At 43.7% G+C, this 21974-nt stretch overlaps 16 protein-coding genes across 16 annotated transcripts; 10 read left to right on the forward strand and 6 right to left on the reverse strand.

Moving 5' to 3' along the window:
• Window positions 1-57: 57 nt before the first annotated feature.
• OGAPHI_004130 (uncharacterized protein) lies at window positions 58-2304 on the forward strand (the record flags this gene model as incomplete). The annotated part of the gene is made up of 1 exon (XM_046205175.1): window positions 58-2304. One exon carries the CDS (start codon window positions 58-60, stop codon window positions 2302-2304), a length of 2247 nt encoding a protein of 748 aa, XP_046061145.1.
• OGAPHI_004131 (uncharacterized protein) lies at window positions 1878-5708 on the reverse strand (the record flags this gene model as incomplete). Its single annotated transcript, XM_046205176.1, has 3 exons — window positions 1878-2290; window positions 2371-4775; window positions 5134-5708. 3 exons carry the CDS (start codon window positions 5706-5708, stop codon window positions 1878-1880), a joined length of 3393 nt encoding a protein of 1130 aa, XP_046061146.1.
• OGAPHI_004132 (uncharacterized protein) lies at window positions 4905-6194 on the forward strand (the record flags this gene model as incomplete). Its single annotated transcript, XM_046205177.1, has 1 exon — window positions 4905-6194. The coding sequence occupies one exon, from the start codon at window positions 4905-4907 to the stop codon at window positions 6192-6194; it is 1290 nt and encodes a 429-aa protein (XP_046061147.1).
• A 6-nt stretch (window positions 6195-6200) lies between these two features.
• On the reverse strand, window positions 6201-8486 carry OGAPHI_004133 (uncharacterized protein; the record flags this gene model as incomplete). Its single annotated transcript, XM_046205178.1, has 1 exon — window positions 6201-8486. One exon carries the CDS (start codon window positions 8484-8486, stop codon window positions 6201-6203), a length of 2286 nt encoding a protein of 761 aa, XP_046061148.1.
• A 175-nt stretch (window positions 8487-8661) lies between these two features.
• OGAPHI_004134 (uncharacterized protein) lies at window positions 8662-9048 on the forward strand (the record flags this gene model as incomplete). The annotated part of the gene is made up of 1 exon (XM_046205179.1): window positions 8662-9048. The coding sequence occupies one exon, from the start codon at window positions 8662-8664 to the stop codon at window positions 9046-9048; it is 387 nt and encodes a 128-aa protein (XP_046061149.1).
• A 77-nt stretch (window positions 9049-9125) lies between these two features.
• OGAPHI_004135 (uncharacterized protein) lies at window positions 9126-9620 on the reverse strand (the record flags this gene model as incomplete). Its single annotated transcript, XM_046205180.1, has 1 exon — window positions 9126-9620. The coding sequence occupies one exon, from the start codon at window positions 9618-9620 to the stop codon at window positions 9126-9128; it is 495 nt and encodes a 164-aa protein (XP_046061150.1).
• On the forward strand, window positions 9207-10103 carry OGAPHI_004136 (uncharacterized protein; the record flags this gene model as incomplete). Its single annotated transcript, XM_046205181.1, has 1 exon — window positions 9207-10103. One exon carries the CDS (start codon window positions 9207-9209, stop codon window positions 10101-10103), a length of 897 nt encoding a protein of 298 aa, XP_046061151.1.
• A 252-nt stretch (window positions 10104-10355) lies between these two features.
• On the forward strand, window positions 10356-11456 carry OGAPHI_004137 (uncharacterized protein; the record flags this gene model as incomplete). The annotated part of the gene is made up of 1 exon (XM_046205182.1): window positions 10356-11456. One exon carries the CDS (start codon window positions 10356-10358, stop codon window positions 11454-11456), a length of 1101 nt encoding a protein of 366 aa, XP_046061152.1.
• Window positions 10524-11087, reverse strand: OGAPHI_004138 (uncharacterized protein; the record flags this gene model as incomplete). Its single annotated transcript, XM_046205184.1, has 1 exon — window positions 10524-11087. One exon carries the CDS (start codon window positions 11085-11087, stop codon window positions 10524-10526), a length of 564 nt encoding a protein of 187 aa, XP_046061153.1.
• Window positions 11457-11510: 54 nt separating the features above from the next.
• OGAPHI_004139 (uncharacterized protein) lies at window positions 11511-13775 on the reverse strand (the record flags this gene model as incomplete). Its single annotated transcript, XM_046205185.1, has 1 exon — window positions 11511-13775. The coding sequence occupies one exon, from the start codon at window positions 13773-13775 to the stop codon at window positions 11511-11513; it is 2265 nt and encodes a 754-aa protein (XP_046061154.1).
• A 201-nt stretch (window positions 13776-13976) lies between these two features.
• OGAPHI_004140 (uncharacterized protein) lies at window positions 13977-15722 on the forward strand (the record flags this gene model as incomplete). The annotated part of the gene is made up of 1 exon (XM_046205186.1): window positions 13977-15722. The coding sequence occupies one exon, from the start codon at window positions 13977-13979 to the stop codon at window positions 15720-15722; it is 1746 nt and encodes a 581-aa protein (XP_046061155.1).
• A 121-nt stretch (window positions 15723-15843) lies between these two features.
• OGAPHI_004141 (uncharacterized protein) lies at window positions 15844-18828 on the forward strand (the record flags this gene model as incomplete). Its single annotated transcript, XM_046205187.1, has 1 exon — window positions 15844-18828. One exon carries the CDS (start codon window positions 15844-15846, stop codon window positions 18826-18828), a length of 2985 nt encoding a protein of 994 aa, XP_046061156.1.
• Window positions 18829-19034: 206 nt separating this feature from the next.
• OGAPHI_004142 (uncharacterized protein) lies at window positions 19035-20015 on the forward strand (the record flags this gene model as incomplete). The annotated part of the gene is made up of 1 exon (XM_046205188.1): window positions 19035-20015. The coding sequence occupies one exon, from the start codon at window positions 19035-19037 to the stop codon at window positions 20013-20015; it is 981 nt and encodes a 326-aa protein (XP_046061157.1).
• Window positions 20016-20151: 136 nt separating this feature from the next.
• OGAPHI_004143 (uncharacterized protein) lies at window positions 20152-21879 on the reverse strand (the record flags this gene model as incomplete). The annotated part of the gene is made up of 1 exon (XM_046205189.1): window positions 20152-21879. One exon carries the CDS (start codon window positions 21877-21879, stop codon window positions 20152-20154), a length of 1728 nt encoding a protein of 575 aa, XP_046061158.1.
• On the forward strand, window positions 20235-21339 carry OGAPHI_004144 (uncharacterized protein; the record flags this gene model as incomplete). The annotated part of the gene is made up of 2 exons (XM_046205190.1): window positions 20235-20277; window positions 20471-21339. The coding sequence occupies 2 exons, from the start codon at window positions 20235-20237 to the stop codon at window positions 21337-21339; spliced, it is 912 nt and encodes a 303-aa protein (XP_046061159.1).
• Window positions 21364-21786, forward strand: OGAPHI_004145 (uncharacterized protein; the record flags this gene model as incomplete). Its single annotated transcript, XM_046205191.1, has 2 exons — window positions 21364-21561; window positions 21637-21786. The coding sequence occupies 2 exons, from the start codon at window positions 21364-21366 to the stop codon at window positions 21784-21786; spliced, it is 348 nt and encodes a 115-aa protein (XP_046061160.1).
• Window positions 21880-21974: the final 95 nt, after the last annotated feature.

Genomic DNA, 21974 nt, shown 5'->3' on the forward strand with positions numbered 1-21974 from the left:
TTGTCCATCTTTTTCCAACTCTTGAATCCGTGTCCGTTTGAATATCCACCAGCCGTAATGCCCATCAAATCTCTTGAGCCTTATCTTTTTGATCTCAAGACAGTCACCAACTATCCGTTGGATGTTCTGAAGAATGCCACCATCGGAATTGAGGCAGAACATTATCTCTCGAGACTATTGACTCCAAGAAAAGAGCCCAACCTCGAAGCAATTGGCGGGTTTCCGATGACTTTGAAGGCTCTGATGGAGGCAGACTTTAAGGTTTTTGAGGAATTGAATATCACGCCGGTGTTTGTCTTTCCCGGCTTGAAAACTGTCGACCAGTTTGATTACTACAAAGAACCGGAATTATTACAGTACGAGAAGAACTTCAAGAGAATATGGGAAGAAAAGTCCACAAGAGATCATTTCAATGAAAGTTTCAGAGATTCTTCAACTCCGCTGGCACTCAGACCTATCATGGCCGATTTCATGAGTCTGCTGGAATCCAAAGGAGTGAGTTTTATAGTGGCACCATATTTTGCTTGGGTGGAACTTCACTACTTACTCACACAAGACCTCATTCATTGCATCTTTGGGTCCACAGACGGCCTACTGATAGAAGGCGTCGACAAGTTCATTTTCAGTATGGAGCTTGAAAGCAGTCAATTTAAATACGTCAAGAGATCTAGCACTCTCAGAAAACTCAATCTCACCTCAAAGCAGTTCAGAGACATCTCCATGTGCGTTGGAAACGGATTCCAACCTTATAGTCTCAACATATTCCCCCACATTCCGTCGGCTCCGACTTTCCCGTCGCTTCACGAGTACGTTTTGAACGGTGGCTCTGTGTACAATTCTTTACTCGGGCTTCCAAACGGAGATCGTTTCATGGAGATTTTCCAGAAAGGATGTGCCTCGTTGGACTTCACGCCTGTATTGAAGGTGAACGGCCGTGTCGAGCTTCTACAGACGGATTCCGATGCTTCTTTTCTTTCCTCTGTGTCCGCAAGTCCGGCTGCCACCTCCTCAACAGCATCTCCCGATCCACCAAGCGATCCATCCAAAAGAATCCCGAATGATCTACACGAGGTTATTGGCCAGAGACTTCCGGATGAGCTCTTTTTCTATCAGTCGGTCGGCTTAACTGCATTAGAGCTGTCCGAGACCTTGATCCACGGAACCCAAGTTGAAAGACTCCCATTGGATATGGCTGTCACCCCACTGTACCAAAGACTGATCACAGAGGACGAATCTTTGGAGATGAGGGGAAAGACGTTGAATCTGTTTGCCAACTCCTTGAACAGATACTACCAATTTAAAAAATTGAGGTTGGCTACATTCTTCAACGGATCGCAAGAATACGAGATTGTCCAGAGAATGACGCCTCCTCTTTTCCTCAAGCTGAAACCTCTTCTCATTAGACATACTACAGCAAGATCGTTTCAGTTGACATCTTTTCTTTCTGGAATGAGCGCAGAATTCTTGGAAGATAACGTGGTTGCAAAAGCAGACGAGGAAGGAGCTCGTATTTCTACCAGTTATGAAGTCATCTCAACAGGTCTTCTGAGAACACTTTACGTGTATGGGTTCTTGACCGAGAACGATTACAAGCTCACTGAATGGGGCCAGGTGCTTCCTCAGGTCTCGAGATCAGTGAATGTTGAAACACTGCTTTTGCTCCTCATCTTCTTCAAGAGGTTTCAAAGCCTGAAGGCCGACGACATTTTGCAGCCAACAGACTTCAAGACCACGAACGCCCAGTTCAAAAACGCTGCCATTTTCATTTCCAAAATCCTGTCTCTCAAGCCGTTGACAAAGCTGAACCCTGTCAGCTATTTATACAAAGTGCACAAGCCCCTTCTCCAGTTCAGATCGGTGCTGTCTAAGCTCAGCTCTTACGCTTCTGACCTGATCACAACCAATATCATTGCGCTAGAACTTCTGAACCATGACGATCTGGACAAGTTCCAGAGAGACAACAAGGCATGGAGAAAATTGGCTACCGAGATTCCTTTTAAGAAGTCTCTCCCAAACGTTCTTCTAGGAATTATCGCCCAAGAATACCTTGAAACATACCTTTTAGATCTGGATTCCACCAAAGCCGCTGCACATGTTAATGAGTCGCCAATAAAGAACGTCCACGATAATCCAGTCCAAGAGTTCTTGAAAAGCCTAAAGTTTGTGAAACAAGTGATTGCACTTGTTCGCACTCTACTAGAGAAAAAACTACTAACTGTCGACGAAGCTTTCAAGACCATGATCGACTCCAGTGAGGAACTGATATTGAAACTTGAATCGGAAACACAACCTGAAATTGTCTGATTTATCATATCGTCTAGTTCAATTGGAATAATTCTAAACATTGGTCCATTAGCTCACAGATCATACTAAGTTGGTTCTGGGCTTCTTTCCAGTCTTGAGCATCTATTGCATCACGGACTCCAGGGAACGAGTTGTAATTGAACTGATGGTCGTCAATCTCGGGGATTTTAAACTCATTTCCAAATAGGACGTTTCTATGCCATGGACGGTCAAAAATACCGTTAGATGATTGTAAAATCTTTTCTAATAGAACTAATTTGGCATTCCAATCCCATCTGTTCACTGCCAGTAGGTTTGGCTCTGAGCCAGAGTCGGCATTCACAATTTCTGTCCATGTTTTGATAAATGATTGTTGCTCTCGCGCAATGGTTTTCAGTTTAATAAGCGAGGTGTCGAACTGCGTGAAATCGAGCTTTGCGTTCTTGTCCTTGTATTCGGCATATGCCCTCAAGTCCTTCATGTTTTTGTTGATGGTCGACACCATGTTGAAAATATCGTACGGAATAATAGGTTTTTCCGTTAGCTGTAAAATGATCTTCGCCACCATTCTTGTCAAAGTCTTGTGGTATGCCATCTCACTGTCTATCTGATCATCTTTATACTTTTTAAACGTGTCTAGACACGTATTTTTTGGATAGTCTTGACCTTTGAATCGTAACTCAGCTGCAGGCATTCCGAAATGAGAGATGTATGGCTCGTAATTTTTGGTGTTATCAGTTAATAGCCCAAAATTGTTGTCCCACACATCAGATAACGAACGATTGGTAATTGGATCTTCCACTATATTGAGGACATCTTTGATCAGCGAGTGTAAAATCGGATCAGCTGCTATTTCCAGTGTCGATCCCGAAACAGCATTGCTTAAGTCGATGTAGGTATAACCTTGTCTGTTGAGCAGGTCGTTCTTACTTTGAGCGAAGTAAGTCGACCCAGCAAGGTTATAATCCGTTGCGGAAAAGGAAACAAAATAGATGGATCTCAATGGCTTCCACTTCAATGTGCTCATCATGTTGGAGAACAGAGTAATCAGTTCCAAAAGGATTACAGAACCCGTACTATCGGTGGTTCCGTAACAGGAAGAGTCACGTGGAGCACCAATAACGATTGCAAGGTTGTTCTGTTCCGAGCCTGAAATACGTCCAATAACATTCCAGACCTCTTTGTTCATTCTCTCCACCACCTTGTTCGACAGATCAAGGACAAAGTCGGCTGCTCCAGTCCAGATCTCCAAATGCTCGTTATCCAGATCAAACTCCCATTCGCTGATTCGTTTTCCGTATCCTTTCAAAGGAGACATGAGGTTCTTGAAATCTTTCCACGAGATAGGAATACTTGGGATTCTCGGCGTGCAATTGTTGGACTGCCACATGATATCGACATCAAAGTAGTCCGGAATGCGGTCCATGACACCAGGTCCTGGACTGATCATGTTACCCGTGTAGTAGTCTGGCAAGGCAACGGGTTCTTTTTGAATAGAAGTCATAGTGTATACCGAGGAGAGTTTCGGATCACTGATGAATATCACCCCGGCAGCCCCTTCTTCAGTTGCCATGTAAAGCTTCTTTGACTCTTTCAGAATGCCACCGTATTTGATGACCAACACAGATCCCTTGATCTGGATGCCCAAATCTTTTAATTTTTCGTAATCTTTCGTAGTTCCGTAATTTGCGTAAACGAGGGGACCTTTTGCGGACCCTTTCATAGAACCAGGGTTGAACGCTCTTTGATGGATCTCGACCGAGTCATTCTCGCCATCTTTGTAGTCTGGCTTATCGTTCAGCACGCACTCATATAGAGACTTGTCTCCTTGCAGCAGCTTGACCGAAGACTGCTCGGGATAGTTGACGTATGCGATAAACCGAGAGTCTCCATCCAACTGGATAGCAGAATCGGCAACGATATCTTCCATATATCGTGCCAGTGCCAAATCGCCAGCTGTACCGGCCATGTGTGGAATCGAAGACAGATACTCCAAATTCTCTTCAAGTCGGTTGACATCGACATGAGTGTCAATGAAGTCCAGAAGCTTGCGCACATCGTAAAAGTCGCCATATAATGAGTTCACACCGTCCGGATACATCCCGGACATGGAAATCACATACACAATGGTCGCAATAAATAAAACATAAACCAGTCGTTTGATTATCAGTGGATTACCGATCTTGGACATATACGACTCGGTTTTGTTGTTGATAAACTGATAAAGCTCGTAAACTGGATCAAGAGCATTGTTTATGGGCCGAAAGAAGCGACGATTGAAGTTCTTTGCAAAATCACCAGCCTTGTGGAATAACTCACGAGGGCTCATTCTCGCCCTTTCTGCTGGTTCGTCAATATCAAACTGCTCGAAATGACCAGCCTCTTCGGACGAACCCTCATATCCGGTGTATTCTGGCGGATCTTCAGGAGGTGTATTAGGAACCCCCACGTAAGTGTCCTGATTCGCCATTCCCAAACCCTTTAAAGCGTTGCTTGTTCAAAAGATTATTCTACTAAGCTTCTTGCACTGCCGACAAAAATAATTCAAAATAATACAAGGTAACCATGAAGTCTTACAACATCGCGTAAGTTCGACGCCGAACCGCCACTAACACATCAGCATGATCTCGGATTTCTTCTACCCCCAGCCAGGAGGTATGGAGCTTCACATCTACCATCTCTCGCAGAAACTCATTGCGAGGGGTCATTCAGTGGTCGTGATTACCCACGCTTACGGTGACCGTACTGGGGTGCGTGTGCTAACAAACGGACTCAAAGTGTATTACGTTCCGTTTCTGGTCATCTACAGACAAACAACTTTCCCCACGGTCTTTTCATTCTTCCCCATACTTCGCCAGATCTTCATTAGAGAAAATATCGATTTTGTCCACGGCCACGGCACCTTCAGCTCCATGTGCCACGAAGCCATATTGCACGCCAACACAATGGGAATCAGAACGGTGTTCACAGATCACTCTCTCTTTGGTTTCTCCGACGTGGGATCCATATTGGGCAACAAGCTGTTGAAGTTCACTTTGACAAACGTCGGTCACGTGATATGTGTCAGTCATACGTGTAAGGAAAACACGGTGTTGCGTGCCAGTTTGGACCCGTCGTTGGTTTCTGTGATACCCAATGCAGTGATTGCAGACGATTTCCGTCCCGCAGAGGTTAAACCGTCTTTGAATAAGATCACTGTGGTTGTTATTTCCCGACTGTTCCAAAATAAAGGAGCGGATTTGTTGACTGCTATTATTCCTCGACTTTGTGCCTCTCGACCAGATATCCATTTCCTGATCGCAGGAGATGGACCAAAGTTCATCGACCTGGAGCAAATGCGAGAGAAGCACCAGCTTCAGGACCGAGTCGAGCTGATTGGAAGCATTCGTCATCAGCAGGTGCGAGACGTTATGGTTCAGGGACATATTTATTTACATCCGTCTTTGACAGAAGCATTCGGAACGGTCTTGGTCGAAGCAGCTTCATGTGGACTGTTGGTCGTGACTACCAAAGTTGGAGGAATCCCTGAAGTTCTACCGACCAAAATGACGGTTTTCGCCAGTCCAGACGAAGACTCTCTTGTGGATGCTGTCAACTCTGCAGTTCGAAAACTGAAAGAAAACAAAATTGACACATCTAGCTTCCATAACGAAGTCAAGAAAATGTACGATTGGGGAGACATTGCAAAAAGAACAGAAAAGGTCTACAACATGGTCTACCAAACAGAACCCATCACGTTGGTGGATAAACTGATCAGATATTATAATTGTGGTCCATGGGCAGGACTTCTATTTATTTTGTGTTTGGTCGTGGACGTGTTTCTTCTTGAGATCTTCAATTGGTTGTGGCCGGAACATGAGATCGATAGGGCAAGGAAGTGGCCACGCAAGAACAAATCCGAGGATGAATGAGCGCTTTCATCCCATCATAATGTTCATCATTTTAGTGTGTAATTTTAATGCATTATTGCCATTCTGCGACAGCTTTGGAACCTTGAACTCCTCCATGTTTTTAAATAGTTTTTCAAAGTCAAGCTTTTGATCGATATCGGTGCTGAGGTCCCATTTGGGGAGCTGCGAAACTTCTTCGATAAAGTCCAATTCCTTGGACAGCACATGGTGCTCATTGGACCTGTTGAACCTGTCTAGTTTTGAGACCAGTGTACGCAGACTGGCAACTTCACCAACAAGTTCGGCACGGTCGTAATTTTGAAATTCCCGATATGTCTCTTGAGTTGATTCATCTCCGAAAAGACGCAGTCGTTTTTCGGTGTCTTGAAGCTTTGCGCGTATTTCCTCGTAATCACGCCTCACATCTTCATACTTCCCCGTCAGCTCGGTGTTACTAAGCTTCATGCTCTCCAGAGACTTGGTTAGCTCGATCAATTCCAATTCTTCCGATTCGTGCTTCCCCAGTTTTCCTTGCAACACCGAGATTTTGAGCTTGAGTTCGTCAACAAGTTGCTGCTGGTCAGAACTAGAATTATCAACCACCATCGTCTCCTTAACTGAAACCCACGTTCCAGAAGGAGGCAAAATAGCTTGCTCCAATTCCAAAGGATGAATCGTAGGATCGATTGGCGGGACCAGATTTCCAAAAACAACAATCTCCTGTCCAAGCTTTATGCGTTGATCAAGATCCTTTAAATTGGATAGGAAACCGTCGATTTGGGGGATTTTGAGATCAATCGAATTCATCAACCCGCAGTTTTGTTTTTCGAGATCTTCCAGTCTTCTGATTTCACGATCAACGCGATCCATTAAAAGCTCCAGGCCTTTCTTCTCCTCTGTAAATCCGTACCTGACTTCATTCAGAATCATTCCACTTTGCAAGGTTCCAATAAATAACAAACAGTACTCCAGCGTATGCATGGCCAGAAGTAATGTCATCAAAGTGAACTCTCGGTTCTTCACTGGCCCATCAAAACTGAACTCCAATGCCAAATCATAATCATTTCGCTCGTAACGCAACTCGAAAGAGTTCATGTAGTCGTTTGTCTTTGATAGAACTTCTTCGGGAACTTCTTTATAGTACTCGCAAGTCTTCATGATGCACCCAATTTCCAGTGCAAGCGCACCAAGCCTGTACGCATTCTCCAAACATTGCCATTGGAAAACGTAGTCATCCAGATTGTTGACATCGCCAATTTGGCTGACGAAAAAGTCCTCGAACTGTTGACATAGAACTTTGAATTTGACTAGTTTCGCCATAGCAAAAAGCTGGTCCGAAACGTCATCAACTTCGGACACAAAGCCAGAGTACTCCTCCAGTGAAAGCTTTTCTGTCAATGCCAACACACGCCAAAAATCCAGCTGCGAGCGAAGTTTGATCAGCTGCGATTCCTGATGCCTCAGCTGGGCCATCAGTTTTTCAGAAGATTGGTCAACTTTCGACACAGGATCCGGACGTTGAACACTGACCGTTCGTTCAAGTTTGACAAGCTTGAGTTCCAGGTTTTTTATAGTATCGGCTTTATCTTTCAACAGTTGTTTCAGCTGGTCAATCTCTAGCTTCAACTCTGCCTCCACCTCAAGATGATTCTGCTCAAGATCTTTGTCCAATTCCACTATATTCTCGAGCTCCTCTATTGCGAGCTTATACTCGGCTAGCTTGTCAGCCTGCTCAGTATTCTGGACGGTCAAAGATTCTATTATCATTTCAGAGTCTGATAACAGTGAAACTTTGCTCTGCAAATCCATGTTTAGCTTTCGTAGCTGCTCAATCTGGAGTAGATACTGTTCCAACTCAGCATTGTCATTCGGCCTGGTCACCTCACCGAGCTGAGATGATTTGGAGTTTTGTTCCAATAGTTCCAGCCTCTCGTTGAGTGTCATTTTGTCTATGATCTCTCTCTCCAGTGAGTCTTCCAAAGCGGTGACAGCTGATTTGGAAACATTGAGCTGGTTGTTCAGGTCGTCGATCTGGCCACGAAGAGTCTGGACTTTATCTTCCAACGTCCTCACAACAGCCTTCAAACGGCTCTCATTCGACCCCGAGTTCTGCAGCATCGTTGGTCTAACGAAAACTCCATATCCTTGGTCAACTGTAAAATAGCGAACACCATCGACCGAACCGTCATTCTTCCCAACAGGCGTGTCCAGAGCCACTCCGATCCATTCACCGGGCTTGAACTCGGTCGGCCCAATAAATTGGATTGTTCCTTCCACGCCGTTCACAGACACTCGATCATCGACTTTATGCATAGACAAATCAAGAAAACGCGTACCAAAAAAAATATAGAAATATTGAATCTGTTATGACGACGCTAAAGAGTGGCAGACAAATGAAAGTTGAGCTGCTCAATGAGCAGAAACAGGAAATCAGAGAAGCAGTAAGTAAGATAAGGTCAATGACTAACGCCAGTTCACTTTATTCGATATGAATGGAGACGGATTTCTCGACTACCACGAATTGAAGGTGGCATTAAGAGCGCTGGGTTTCGACCTTTCAAAAAGAGAAGTGTTGAACATCATTGACGAATACGACACGGATAATAGAAAATTGATCAACTACGAGGACTTCTACCAATACGTGGGGAATAAGATCATCGAGCGTGATCCAATTGACGAGATCCGCCGCGCGTTCAGACTTTTCGACGACGATGAGACGGGAAAGATCAGTCTCCGAAATCTGAGAAGAGTTGCGAAAGAATTGGGCGAAAACTTGACCGACGACGAGCTACGTGCGATGATTGATGAGTTCGACCTGGACGAGGATGGAGAAATCAACGAAGAAGAATTCATCAATATATGTACCGAGAACTAGAAACGTACCCGTTGCTAGACAAAACATATGACATACATATACGTAGCTGCACAGGCTGTATTATCGAATTGGTGTTTCTACTGTAAGGGTGAATATTTGGCGATGCGCCAAATATTAAAGGATACACTTTTATCCTCAACTTGTTTATTCTGAGCGCCATGTCCGACATCGAAAAACTCGAAAAGATCCAGGTCACAGAGACCACCATTAGCTTGGATTCTGACCCTGACCATACCGAGCATGCTCCTAAGAAGCAGACCTTGAAGTACGTTTTGGCGGTTCTTCTGACCTCCATTCCAATTGCAGCTGTTCTGTATTTGAACTGGCTCGACAAGAAGTACATGCTTCACGAGCTTTCCAGACAGCAATTGGTTGCAAGACTCTCGATGTACAAGACCAAGCCGCCTATGAAAGTGTTCATTCACTTTATGATTCTTTTGACCGGCGTTGAAAACCTGGTCGGCGACCAGACCAGCCAGTTCTTCACATTTGCATCTATCTATATGATCACCATCTGGACGCAGGCATCTTTGGTGATTGTGCAGGTTGTTGGAATCATTAGCGAACTGCATGTCCAAAAGGAATACTTTTGGTCCATGACTGTTCTATCGGCAGTTTTCGTTCTCATTGCAATCGGGGCATCCTACAGTCTCTGCAAGGTAAGAGGAATTGGACTCAATGATACCAGAAACGGCTTAATGCTTCTGAACATGTTCCAGGCCTGGCTCACTGCATTTGGCTGCCTTTTTGAGCTATGCCAATACTCCACCCGGAACCTCACCAACATGATCAGCTATTATACAGTTCTCACCCAAACCCTGAACCAGGAACACATCGTTGTCACTTTGGCTGTGGCTCATGTCTGTGCCATGGTAATTGGCGGATCACTGTTGCTAACCAACTTCCTGTGCTGCCTCACCATTGAGCGCGGTTCCAAACCTTGGATCGTCAATCAAAACTCCAGCTCATTGAAAATTGTTGCAGCAGCATTCATCTCGGTCTCCCTATTGCACTGTCTTCAAGTCGAGTGGACAGACTTGTTCAACTCTAGATAATTTGGCTCCGCTCCGAACTGGGAAAACCTCAACAACCTTGCACCGCAAAAAATTCAAGCATGGGCAGTAGAGACCCGGGACTGAAAAAAATAGTTAGGTGGGGAGATAAGACTTCGTCTACTTAGAGGTAACGGGAAACAACTAATAAATCGGTCAATTATACTTAAATTTCGAGTCAATTGAGCGTTTGTTGCCAAAAATCTAGATACTTGAAGCTCAGAATACCAAAGTCTTTGAACATATCTCATCATTATGTCCAGAATTGCCCAAACCGCAAAGAATGCTTCGTCCATTCTGAGATCTTCCATGGGAAGAAACATCAGAGCTGCTTCTTCCGAGGCCGGTCCTGTCACCATGACCGTTAGAGACGCCTTGAACAGTGCAATGCAAGAGGAGTTGGATAGGGACCCTGACGTGTTTTTAATGGGTGAGGAAGTTGCTCAATATAACGGTGCCTATAAAATCTCGAGAGGATTGCTTGACAAGTTCGGACCAAAGAGAATTGTCGACACTCCAATTACCGAGATGGGTTTCACCGGTCTCTGTGTCGGTGCCGCTTTGTCCGGTCTCAAGCCAATTTGTGAGTTCATGACTTTCAACTTTGCCATGCAGTCGATTGACCAGATCATCAACTCGGCAGCCAAGACCTACTACATGTCGGGTGGTAAGCAGCCTTGTAACATCACCTTCAGAGGTCCAAATGGTGCAGCTGCCGGTGTTGCTGCCCAGCACTCTCAAGACTACTCTGCATGGTACGGTTCGATCCCAGGTTTGAAGGTGATTTCCCCATTTTCCGCCGAGGACCATAAAGGACTCATGAAGGCCGCTATTAGAGACCCAAACCCAGTTGTGTTCTTGGAGAACGAGTTGCTTTACGGTGAATCGTTCCCAATTTCTGAGGAGGCCGCCTCTCCAGATTTCGTCTTGCCAATCGGTACTGCCAAGATAGAGCTCGAGGGAACTGACGTGACAGTCATCTCGCATTCTAGAAACCTAATTTTCTGTCTTGAGGCCGCTCAAGTCGTCAAGGAGAAGTACGGAGTCTCTGTCGAGGTGTTGAACTTGAGATCTATCAAGCCTCTCGACGTCCCATCCATCGTTGAGTCTATTAAGAAAACCAACCATGCTATCACTGTTGAGGCTGGTTTCCCAGCATTCGGTGTTGGTTCCGAGATTTGCGCCCAAGTCATGGAGTCCGAAGGTTTTGACTACCTTGATGCTCCAATTGAGAGAATCACCGGTTGCGAGGTTCCAACTCCATACGCCAAGGAATTGGAAGACTTCGCCTTCCCAGACACCCCAACTGTGGTTAGAGGAATTGAAAAGGTTCTTTCTTTGGGCGAGTTTGCTTAATAAGAAGAATTTTGTGTAAGATTACATGAAAAAAAATATTGATGATCAAGTACTCTATTTTCTGTCCACGCGCGCCTTGACTCTCTCCAAACTCAGCTTGACATCTCCTTTCTGGAACTGGGAAAGGTCGTAGTACTTTGGAGCCAACTCGATCAGCCACTCTGGTTTGATGGCAGTGACTGTGCGGATGTAGTTTTTCGATGTGAGAACAAACTCGTTGTAGATCAACCATTCGTCTTGCTGGCCAAGCACGGTAGACGGATGTATTAAAACTTCCTGGTTATCTTTGACAGTGATGTACCCTTTACCGGCACTCTTCTTCTTAGCAACTTGCATGAAGAAACCAGCAACGAGCGCCTTACGCAAGTTGATGTGATGCTTAGGATCATCATAGTCGGTGAAGTTGAGCTCCAGATCGTACTTCTCCATCAATTTGGAAAGTTGCCATCTGACGTTCTCTGCAGACTTGAGCGATCTGTAAGACAGGAAATTGTTCTTGCACCATTTACTCACTCCAATTTCTTGTGCTTCTTCCGACTGGAATGCGTTGAAAACATTGAGCAATGTCAAATGATCTCCTGAAGGGTGGGCAAAGACTTTCTTCACCTCATCAGCAGCGGCCTTTGCAGACTTTCCTGACGGTCTGACAAAGACAGAAGGAACAGACAGCATTGCTACCACAGTGAGCACGTCCTCAGAACATTTAAATTCAGGAGATCCAATGAGCAAAACAGCAAGCATAGGATCCAATGGGAACTGGGACGCTAATCTACCCAAAGCAGTCAGCTCTCCAGAGTCATCCAAACATCCAAGATAGTTGAGCTCCTCCAATGCTCTCATCATGGTTTCTGGGGCAGGTGGATCCATGAAATCGAAATGCACCAAGTCGTCAACTCCGAGTTTCTTAAGCTCCAACACTGTTGATGACAAGTTAGTTCTCAGAATCTCCGGATACGTCTGCTCGATTAGTTCCTTCTTGAATGCTTCCTCAGTGTAGAGACGGAAACATTTACCTGGTCTGGTACGACCAGCTCTTCCCGCTCTCTGTTGTGCCGAGGCTTTGGAAATTGGCGACACCAGCAACGACTGGACTCTTATTCTTGGGTTGTAAACGTTCTGTTTTGAGAATCCAGGATCCACGACGTATACAATACCGTCAATAGTAAGCGAAGTCTCGGCAATGTTGGTGGAAACAATGACTTTTCTTCCTGGCTTTCCGTTTGGCTTGAATGGCTGTGGTGCTGGATCGAAAATCTTTTGCTGTTGATGAGGTGGTAAGGAACCATACAGAGGATAGACAGACAACGGTCCGCAACCTTCCTCTCTGATCAAATAATCTCCTTCTAAAGAGATTTTGGAACATGCGTCTTCAATCTCCTCTTCACCTGTCAAAAATAACAAAATGTCTCCTTCGTCCTCAGTGGCATGGATTTGCAAAACCGTACGGATAGCAGCATCCAAGTAATCTCTCTGGAACTCGGGTGTGTAGTAAATTTCAACAGGATAGGTACGACCTGGAACGGCCAGCAAAGGCGCATCGTTGAAGTAACTTTGGAACTTTTCTGCATCAAGAGTTGCTGACATGACAATGATCTTCAGGTCCGGTCTTCTGACACTGACTTGTTTAATCAAACCCATCAAGATATCTGTAGCCAATGTACGCTCGTGCGCTTCATCCAAAATAATACAGCCATATCTTTTCAAATCATGATCTTCCATAGCCTCTCTCAAAAGCATACCATCGGTCATGTATTTGAGGATGGTCTTCTTCGAAGTTTTGTTCTCAAATCTGATGCTGTAACCAACTTCTTCTCCAAGTTCAACATCCATTTCATCTGCAACTCTTGCTGCAACCGACATGGCAGCAACTCTTCTTGGTTGAGTACAAGCAACCTGAGTTCCGTTCAGATGTGGCATCTCGTCATATAACACAAACTGGGGAATCTGTGTGGTTTTACCAGAACCTGTCTCACCAACGAAAACCATGATCTGAGTATTCTGGAAAATTTTAAGGAACTCGTCTCTCTGTGCGTGAACAGGCAATTCACGACGAACCCTCAAAATGTCCACATACTTCTGACTGAATTTCCTACCAGTGAACGGATTTATTTCGGCGTCTTCAAGTTTGCGGGCGTATTTGGCAGTCGTTTTGTAACGCTTGGAAATGTTAAACTCACCTCCGTCATACACATCTAGCTCCTCTCTTTCCCTGGGGTGAGGGTGAACTGATAATTCATACTCTGCCTTTTCAGCAGCGATTTCCGGAATAGATGTGTCGACAGTCTTGGACCGTTTCTTGGGACGCGAGGATTCTCCCATTATCAAACTGATAAATAATTTTTTTCAGAGTTGTACATTAGAGAAAAATATCGTTACAAATTACACAGCCTTGATTTTGAATATGAGGAAATTTCCTCGATCCAATTCAACAAGTTATAGAAGCAATGGCAGGTATTAGCTAATCATCAACTACATTATTTCTGGCCCAAAAATTATCTTGAAGAAAGTCGCCTGCTCTTGATGTCCTCGAAATTTTTATTTCAAACCTATACCCTTGCCCATGGGAGTAGCAGGGTAGTGAAGGAAAGCGTCAAAACTGTGGTTCAGAATTGTTCAATTCTTTCTAATTTGGCAGGAAATAATGACTTGTACCGGCAGGCCAGAGAAGCTTCAGACAAAGCGAGAAATCAGGAGTTCACTTTGACTGCCGATGCTCCAGAAGAGTTTGATATATTCCAAGCAGCCAGGGAGAAGTCTAAGAGTGTAAAGCATTCTACGAAAAAGGGAAACGATATTTTGACCAACCCGAAAAGACCCAAGACCAGCAAGAAGAATATCTCAAACAAACGAGAGTTTAGTACTGCGAGTTGTCGCTCAAACAAAGAAGACCCAAAAGTGAAGAAACAAGTTGTTAGCGACCCAGAGAAGGTGAAGTTTGAAATGTCACAATCGGCTGTGCCGTCCTCACGAATTAGCAGATTATATCATTATGGAACATTGGCAGCAGGCGTTGGACTCGACGTTCTGCGCCAAAGCGTGCAGAATTACGCAAAAGGTGAACAATCGTCCTCGGTTGGATCCATGATTATGTCTCCTAGAAATATCGAACGAATTGCCAAAAAGTTCAGCAGAATGAGAGGAGCTGCTTTGAAGATTGGCCAAATGCTTTCATTTCAAGATTCCGCCGTTCTTCCACCAGAGATTCAACAGATTTTGCTCAGGGTTCAGAACAGTGCTCACTATATGCCGGCTAGCCAACTGGAAAAAGCAATTGCGTTTGAGTTAGGAAAAGACTGGAGAACTCGCCATTTTAAATCATTCGATGATATTCCAATTGCAGCTGCATCGATTGGACAGGTCCATAAGGCAGTCACTGAAAGTGGTGAAGACGTTGTTGTGAAAGTCCAATATCCGGGAGTCTCCGATAGTATCGACTCCGACTTAGACAATATGCTTACTCTTTTAACAGCTTCACGTTTACTTCCTCCGGGTTTGTTTTTGGACAAAAGTGTTGCAAATGCTCGGGTAGAATTGAAATGGGAATGTGACTACTTGAGGGAAGCTTCGAATATTGATAGATTCGGCCAACTACTGAAAGACGACCCGGTTTTCGTTGTTCCTAAAGTGTTCCATGAGAGTAGTGATGAACATGTTTTGACAATGGAGCATATGAAGGGGACAGAGATTATGAAAAAGGAATGGGATCAGGACACTAAAAGCTGGATTGCATCGAATATTATGAGATTGACTCTAACGGAAATTGCACAGTTCAAGTTCATGCAAACGGATCCAAATTGGGCCAATTTCCTTTACAACGAGGAGACAAAAAAAATCGAGCTCTTGGATTTTGGAGCTTGTAGAAACTACGATAAGGAATTCATTAGGATTTACCTGAATTGCTTGAGAGCCTCGGCTAAAAAGGACCATAAGATGGTGGAGAAATACTCACAAGATATGGGTTTCCTTACTGGTTTGGAAACGGATAGTATGACAAATGCCCATGTGGAGTCCATTCTTGCACTAGGAGAGCCATTCTCACCCCTTGAAAACCATGGAAAGCCGTATGATTTCACTGGTCAAACTTTGACCGATAGGGTCAGGGGTAACATCAAATTGATGCTGAATGAAAGACTCACACCTCCTCCCGAGGAAACTTACAGTTTGCACCGCAAACTGAGTGGAGCATACTTGCTCTGTGCTAGAATGAAAGCCGTTGTTCCTTGCGAACAGATATTCCAGGAAGTTGTTGGATTAGATTATGAATAGCTACATGACTGTAAATAAACGCACCTCTACCCAGAAAATACACTGTCAGAAAAAAATATTTTTGGCTGTGTATAGATAGTCATTCGCCCCGATAAGACTTGTTACAACTGTTGCAAAAGACATGTCTTTTGGCCGTGATCCTAGGTATGGCGACTCATTACTATTTTTACCGACCGCAGGAACAGAAATGGCTCCTCCTCGTCCCTTAATGAGACACAATTCATCTTTACCCAAGACGAATCTACATCGTCAGAGTTCGATAATTATGGCTGATACCGGGCAAAAAATCCAGCGATCGTATTCGTTTTGGGACCAAACACAAGACGAGATTGACCTCGAAAGTCAGCTCGAAGGCAACAGGCGCGTTACACAACCGAGAGAGCTGGGAATACTGAACCATTTTATCAGCCTCCTTCAGTCAGATATTTGTAAAGGAGTTTTAAAGGCAGCACTAGCATATTTTATTGCATCTTTGGCCGTCTATTCGACTACGATATCAAACATATTAGGAAATGCAGACTCGAAGCATCTCATTTGTACCATTGTGGTTTATTTCCATCCCACGAGAACGAAGGGATCTATGATTCAGTCATTAATATTTGTGATTATTTCGCTGTCGTTTGCATTTACGGTCTCCCTAGTATTGATGAGCATCTCCAGCAGGTTCTTCAATTCAGAAAGTCCAGAAATCGGCTATGGAATTGATTTGATTTTCAGTTGTTCGGCCCTTGGGTTGATCTCTTTAGTGAAGCAATGGGTTGGAAAGCAAACTTTCAACACCGCTTGCTCCCTTAGTGCAATTGTGATAATTTCATGTGTGGTGAAGGAAGGAAGCAGGGATGGAAGTATTGTGCCGTGGAGCAAGATCACCTCGATCTTTAGGATCGTTCTTACGGGATGCACAATTTCAGCCTTGACATGCTATTTGCTTTGGCCAACGTCCGCGGAGTCTCAACTAAAAGAAAACTTGAACAACATCTCTGATTTACAGTCAAGATTGCTGAAACTGATGTCCAGCTGTTTCTTGGGATACGAAAATATCGAATCTCCAGAAACCAATTCCTTGATTGAACAGATGAAGACAACAAACAAGAAGCTTAAAAATGACCTTGAAGAAGCCAAGTTTGAATTGTTTGCCAAAGGAAGAGAAAGCGAATATCGTCATCTTGAAAAATTGGTGGATTCTTGTGCCAAACTTACTATGACACTGGCCGGATTAAAACGGTCTGTGGAATTCAAAGGGGAGTTACTGAACACCGATTTTCTAGACAATGCTACCGAAGCTGCTTCTTTACAGAGCTATCACAGTAATGTTTTCAATGACGAGACATATACTGAAGGTGACGATTCAGACGATGATGGCGTCGAGGCGATGAATTCTAAGGAATTATTCGAGCTTTTTGTTTATTATCTTGGGCCGTCCATGAAAAGTTTCTCTTTTACTGTGAGACAGATTCTGAGCGGTGTTCCATTTAACAAACACCATGAAATTGAACCTTCTGTTGATCAGTACGCTTTAAGTTTGGAGGCAGCAAAACAGTTATACAGCGACACCCAACTCAAAGCGATAAAGAAGTTATACGATCAAGAATTATTCAAGACCGAAACAGATTTCGATTCCAAGGTCGACCAGGAAGAGGTGGCTGCTTCCTGCGGAAATTTCTCGTTTTTATTACTTGAGTATGCGAGTGAACTAGCAGAATATCTGAACATTTTGGCAGAACTCAAGTCTGTGGTTGCAATGAATGATTGGAAAACATTCAACTTTTTGAGATTTTGGAGAAGAACCAGGCAAAGATCAAATTCTACTGCTCCAGGTAGCACCATAAACGACATGCTCAATCGAATGCAAGGCATTAGCGATGATAGTAGCTCGAAGTTGTCTATAAGTTACAGAATCTGGAAGATAGCCAAAATATTCAAAAATGTGGATGTGCAGTTCGGTGTTCGTGTTGGAATTGGATCGATGTTCATCGCCATTTTTGCCTATATTGACAAGACGAAGGATTTTTTCGATGATTGGAGAGGTGAATGGGCATTGGTCACATTCTGTATTATTATGAATAAGTCTGTGGGAGGTACCACAATGACTATCAAGTGGAGATTTTTGGGAACATTTTTGGGAGCTTTCACAGCTTACTGGGTTTGGATTATGTTTTATCCAAATGTGATTTTGATGGCGTTGATTGGATTCTTGTTCTCAATCAGCTGTTTTTATATCATTATCAACTGGAAGACAAATAATGCTTTTGGACGGTTCATTTTACTGACATACAATTTGACCGTTCTATATTCATGGACAATGGCAAATAAGCAAGTTGAAGACTTGCCAGATTATGACGACGAGGGTGGTGATCATCCTATTATATTTGAAATTGCATTTCACAGATTCCTTGGTGTCTCGTTTGGTGTGATTTGGGCAGTGATAATTACCATGTCTTTGTTCCCGAATTCTGCTCGTAGCAGAATTCGTAGAGGTCTTTCGATTCTATGGCTTCGCATGGGAATCATATGGCATAGTGGACCTTTGGCATACGAGGTTGTTGAAAACAACGAGTACCAGTTGATTGGTATCAGAGATCGGAAAACAATCCACATGATCATGTCAGAGTTGGAAACATTAGTTAAACAAGCACCGATGGAAATTCGCTTGAAGGGTCCATTTCCAATTGGAATTTATGATAAGCTTCTGAGGTCTACATCGCGAATCATTGATGCGTTTGAGAATCTGAACTCAATTATCGAGATCAACAAGAGTCTGACTCCAAATGAATACATGGTGCTACAAAATTTGTCTGGTGAGATGTCCGAACTGGAAAACAGGGTGTTTTTGATTTTCTACATGCTTGCTTCTGCTATGAAACTGGGATTCCCTCTGGCAAGCAAACCGGCCTCTACAGAACATTCTAAAGAGCGGATGTTGGTCAAAATGAGCGAGATTAGAAAAAGAAGTTCTTCTGAAGAGCAAGTTTTATCTGATGAAGACTTCGTTCTCTTATACACCTACAACTTGGTCACCAACTCGATATCAAAGGAGTTAGATGTCTTGTTAGGACTTGTTTCTGAGCTTTACGGTAAGGTCTCGGAAGAAACACTGGAGCTATAGCTAATAGCTACGATCGTAGGCTGCCAATCTAAGTTCTGTGTCGCATAAAATAAATTATATGTTTTGATGTCTGAAATTTAAAATCGTGTATAGAAAACAGACTTCCACCCAGTTGCTGTTTCTTTATTCAATTTTGGATATAAAAGGCAAGCTTTCCACCTTGTCAGTGCGTGTTGACAAGAAATAAATTCAAATTTCTGCTTTATATGGTTAAAAAGACAGAGGAAGCTTCCGTGCCTTCCATTGTATTGGACAAGGAGGATACCTTCTATAATGAGGAAGATGACCCGGACTACACTTTGGATAGTACCGGAGCGAGCTTTGAGGATGAAGAAGCTGAAACCGAGCTGGAATCAGAAATTAGCAACACCAACGATGAAGAAGTTTCTTCCGTATCAACAGAGTTCGAAACACTTGATAAGAAACATCTTGGCCAATTGGACATCAGACAGAGATCAGAAAACCCAAGTACTGCGGACCTCATACTAGAAACACACCGTAATTTCAAGAAATTTATACACAAGCATGAGGTTCCGCGCAAAGTATTTCATGTTTCCATTGGATTCATCACGTTATATTTATACACAATCAATGTGCAGACTCCACAGCTAGTTCGACCATTACTAGCTGGATTCCTTGGTGTCGGATCTTTGGACCTTTTAAGATTTCGATCCGACAAATTCAATCGTTTGTACTGCAAGGCAGTTGGATTTTTAATGAGAGAAAAAGAGATCAACACATACAACGGAGTTATATGGTACTTATTGGGTCTCTATCTTGTGTTTGTGACCCAGAAGAAGGACATCGCAGTCATGGCTGTGCTGCTGCTCAGTTGGTCAGACACAGCAGCCTCGACTTTCGGCCGTATGTTCGGTCATTTGACACCAAAGATCTTCAAGAAGAAATCGTTAGCCGGATCACTAGCGGCTTGTTTGACTGGTGTGGCATCTTCTTACCTATTTTATGGATACTTTGTTCCCCAATATCCGGAAGTGAACCTATATTCCGACTTTGCCTGGAATCCATCAAAGAGCTATTTGAATATACACACGCTTTCAATTCTGAGTGGATTAGTTGCATCAGTGAGCGAAGCACTGGTAGTTTTTGACTGGGACGATAACTTTACGATTCCTGTGTTTTCCAGCTGTTTCCTGTGGGTTGTGATCAAGCTTTCTGCGAAAACTTAGGGTGCTAGACGTTAGTAATAGATTTTTCAGCGATGAGGGCACTTGCCCAACGTATTCTATTCTTATTACTGAATTACATGCACAGAATCCACACATAGTGTCATATACAATAGACAGAAGCATTTGTGAACGTTCTTCAAAAGTCATTAGCGGCTTTCTTCAAATCTTGCTTCAGAATTTCGTTCAAGATACCAGAAGCAGCTGCCACCAGTCCCAAGAATGGACGAGATGGATCCAAAACCTTGGAGATGTATTCTGGATGGTATTGAGTAGCAACGAAGAATGGATGGTTGTCCAATTCTAAGATCTCCATTCTCTCCGATTTGTCGTCTTTTCCAACGAACTTCATTCCCGCGTTTTCGATGGCCTCCACCATAGCTGGATTGATTTCGTATCTATGTCTGTGTCTCTCTAAAACGGATTCAGAATCACCGTAAAGTTTTCTGATCACAGAGCTCTTGGCGGAGACTTGGAAACAGGTTGGTCTCAAACCAAGTCTCATGGTACCTCCCATTTTCTCCTTATCAATTTCAGGCATGTAGACAACACCTGCCTTTTCCTCAGTCACCTCAGGAACGAATTCGGCACTGGTGGCACCGTCAATACGCAAAACGTTTCTAAGGAACTCGATCACAGCAACTTGCAATCCCAGACACACACCAAGGTATGGAATGTTGTTCTCTCTGGCCCATTTGGCAGCAGCAATCATTCCCTCAACACCTCTAGTTCCAAATCCACCTGGAACCAAGATTCCATCTGCTTTGCAAACCAATTGCCATGCGGAATGGAAGTTGGCTTTATTATCGATCTCTGTTTGTGGTTCCAAGTCAGCAGACTCGACCCAAACAATCTCCAGCTTTCTAGAGCATCTCATTGCACTGTGTTCAAGAGACTTGATCACCGACAAGTAAGAATCGTGCAAGTTTGTGTACTTTCCAACGATTGCAATCGTGACTTTCTCGAAAGATCTATCGTGTTGGGTGGTAAGTTCAACCCAATTCTTGTAAAGTTCCTCACCCTTTTTGATCATATCAAGCGGAACGTTCATCTGTCCAAGTTGCAATCTCTTGCTCAAGTATTGAATCATTTTTTGTTCTTTCAAAAGCAATGGAACGTGGTAGGTAGAGTTGACGTCATGAATTGCCAGAACTTGCTCAGCTCCAACATGGCAGAACATAGCAATCTTCTCAATTGTTGGACCTTCAAGTTCAGTCAAACATCTGCAACCGATCATATCAGGAGACAACCCAAGGGATCTGAGATCTTTGATAGCAGCTTGAGTTGGCTTGGTCTTTTGCTCTCCGTGGATCACAGGAACCAATGAGACATGAATCAAAGCAAAGTTCTCATGTCCAACTCTGAACTGGAACTGTCTAAGAGCTTCCACAAACGGAGCAGACTCAATATCTCCAACGGTACCACCAAGTTCAATGATACAGACATCTGGCTGCATTCCAGAAGGATCAACAGGGATTCTAGCAACTCTCTCGATCCAGTCTTGAATGGCGTTGGTGATGTGTGGAACAACCTGGACAGTCTTACCCAAGTAGTCTCCTTTTCTTTCCTTCTCGATCACGGCCGAGTAAATTTTACCCGTGGTAATGTTGTGGTCTTTGGTTAGAGAGATACCCAAGTAACGCTCATAATTTCCCAAATCCAAATCGACTTCTCCACCATCATCCAAAACGAAACACTCACCATGTTCCAAAGGAGACATAGTTCCTGCATCAATGTTAAGGTAAGGGTCAATCTTGATGGAAGTGACTCTTAGTCCCAAAGTCTTCAACAGCATTCCTGTGGAGGACGCCAAAACACCCTTTCCAATACCGGAAATGACACCACCGGAAACGACAACGTACTTCATGATAATCTCGTGCTTAAGACTCTCTGTCAAAGAACAAAGTTATCAGCTGAAACCAAAAAATTTTAGCTAAATTTTTTTTTTTCAACGCGTTTGAC

The sequence above is a fragment of the Ogataea philodendri genome, assembly GCF_020536065.1.
Source record: "Ogataea philodendri strain CBS6075 chromosome Unknown scaffold2, whole genome shotgun sequence".
NCBI classification, from domain to species: domain Eukaryota; kingdom Fungi; phylum Ascomycota; class Pichiomycetes; order Pichiales; family Pichiaceae; genus Ogataea; species Ogataea philodendri.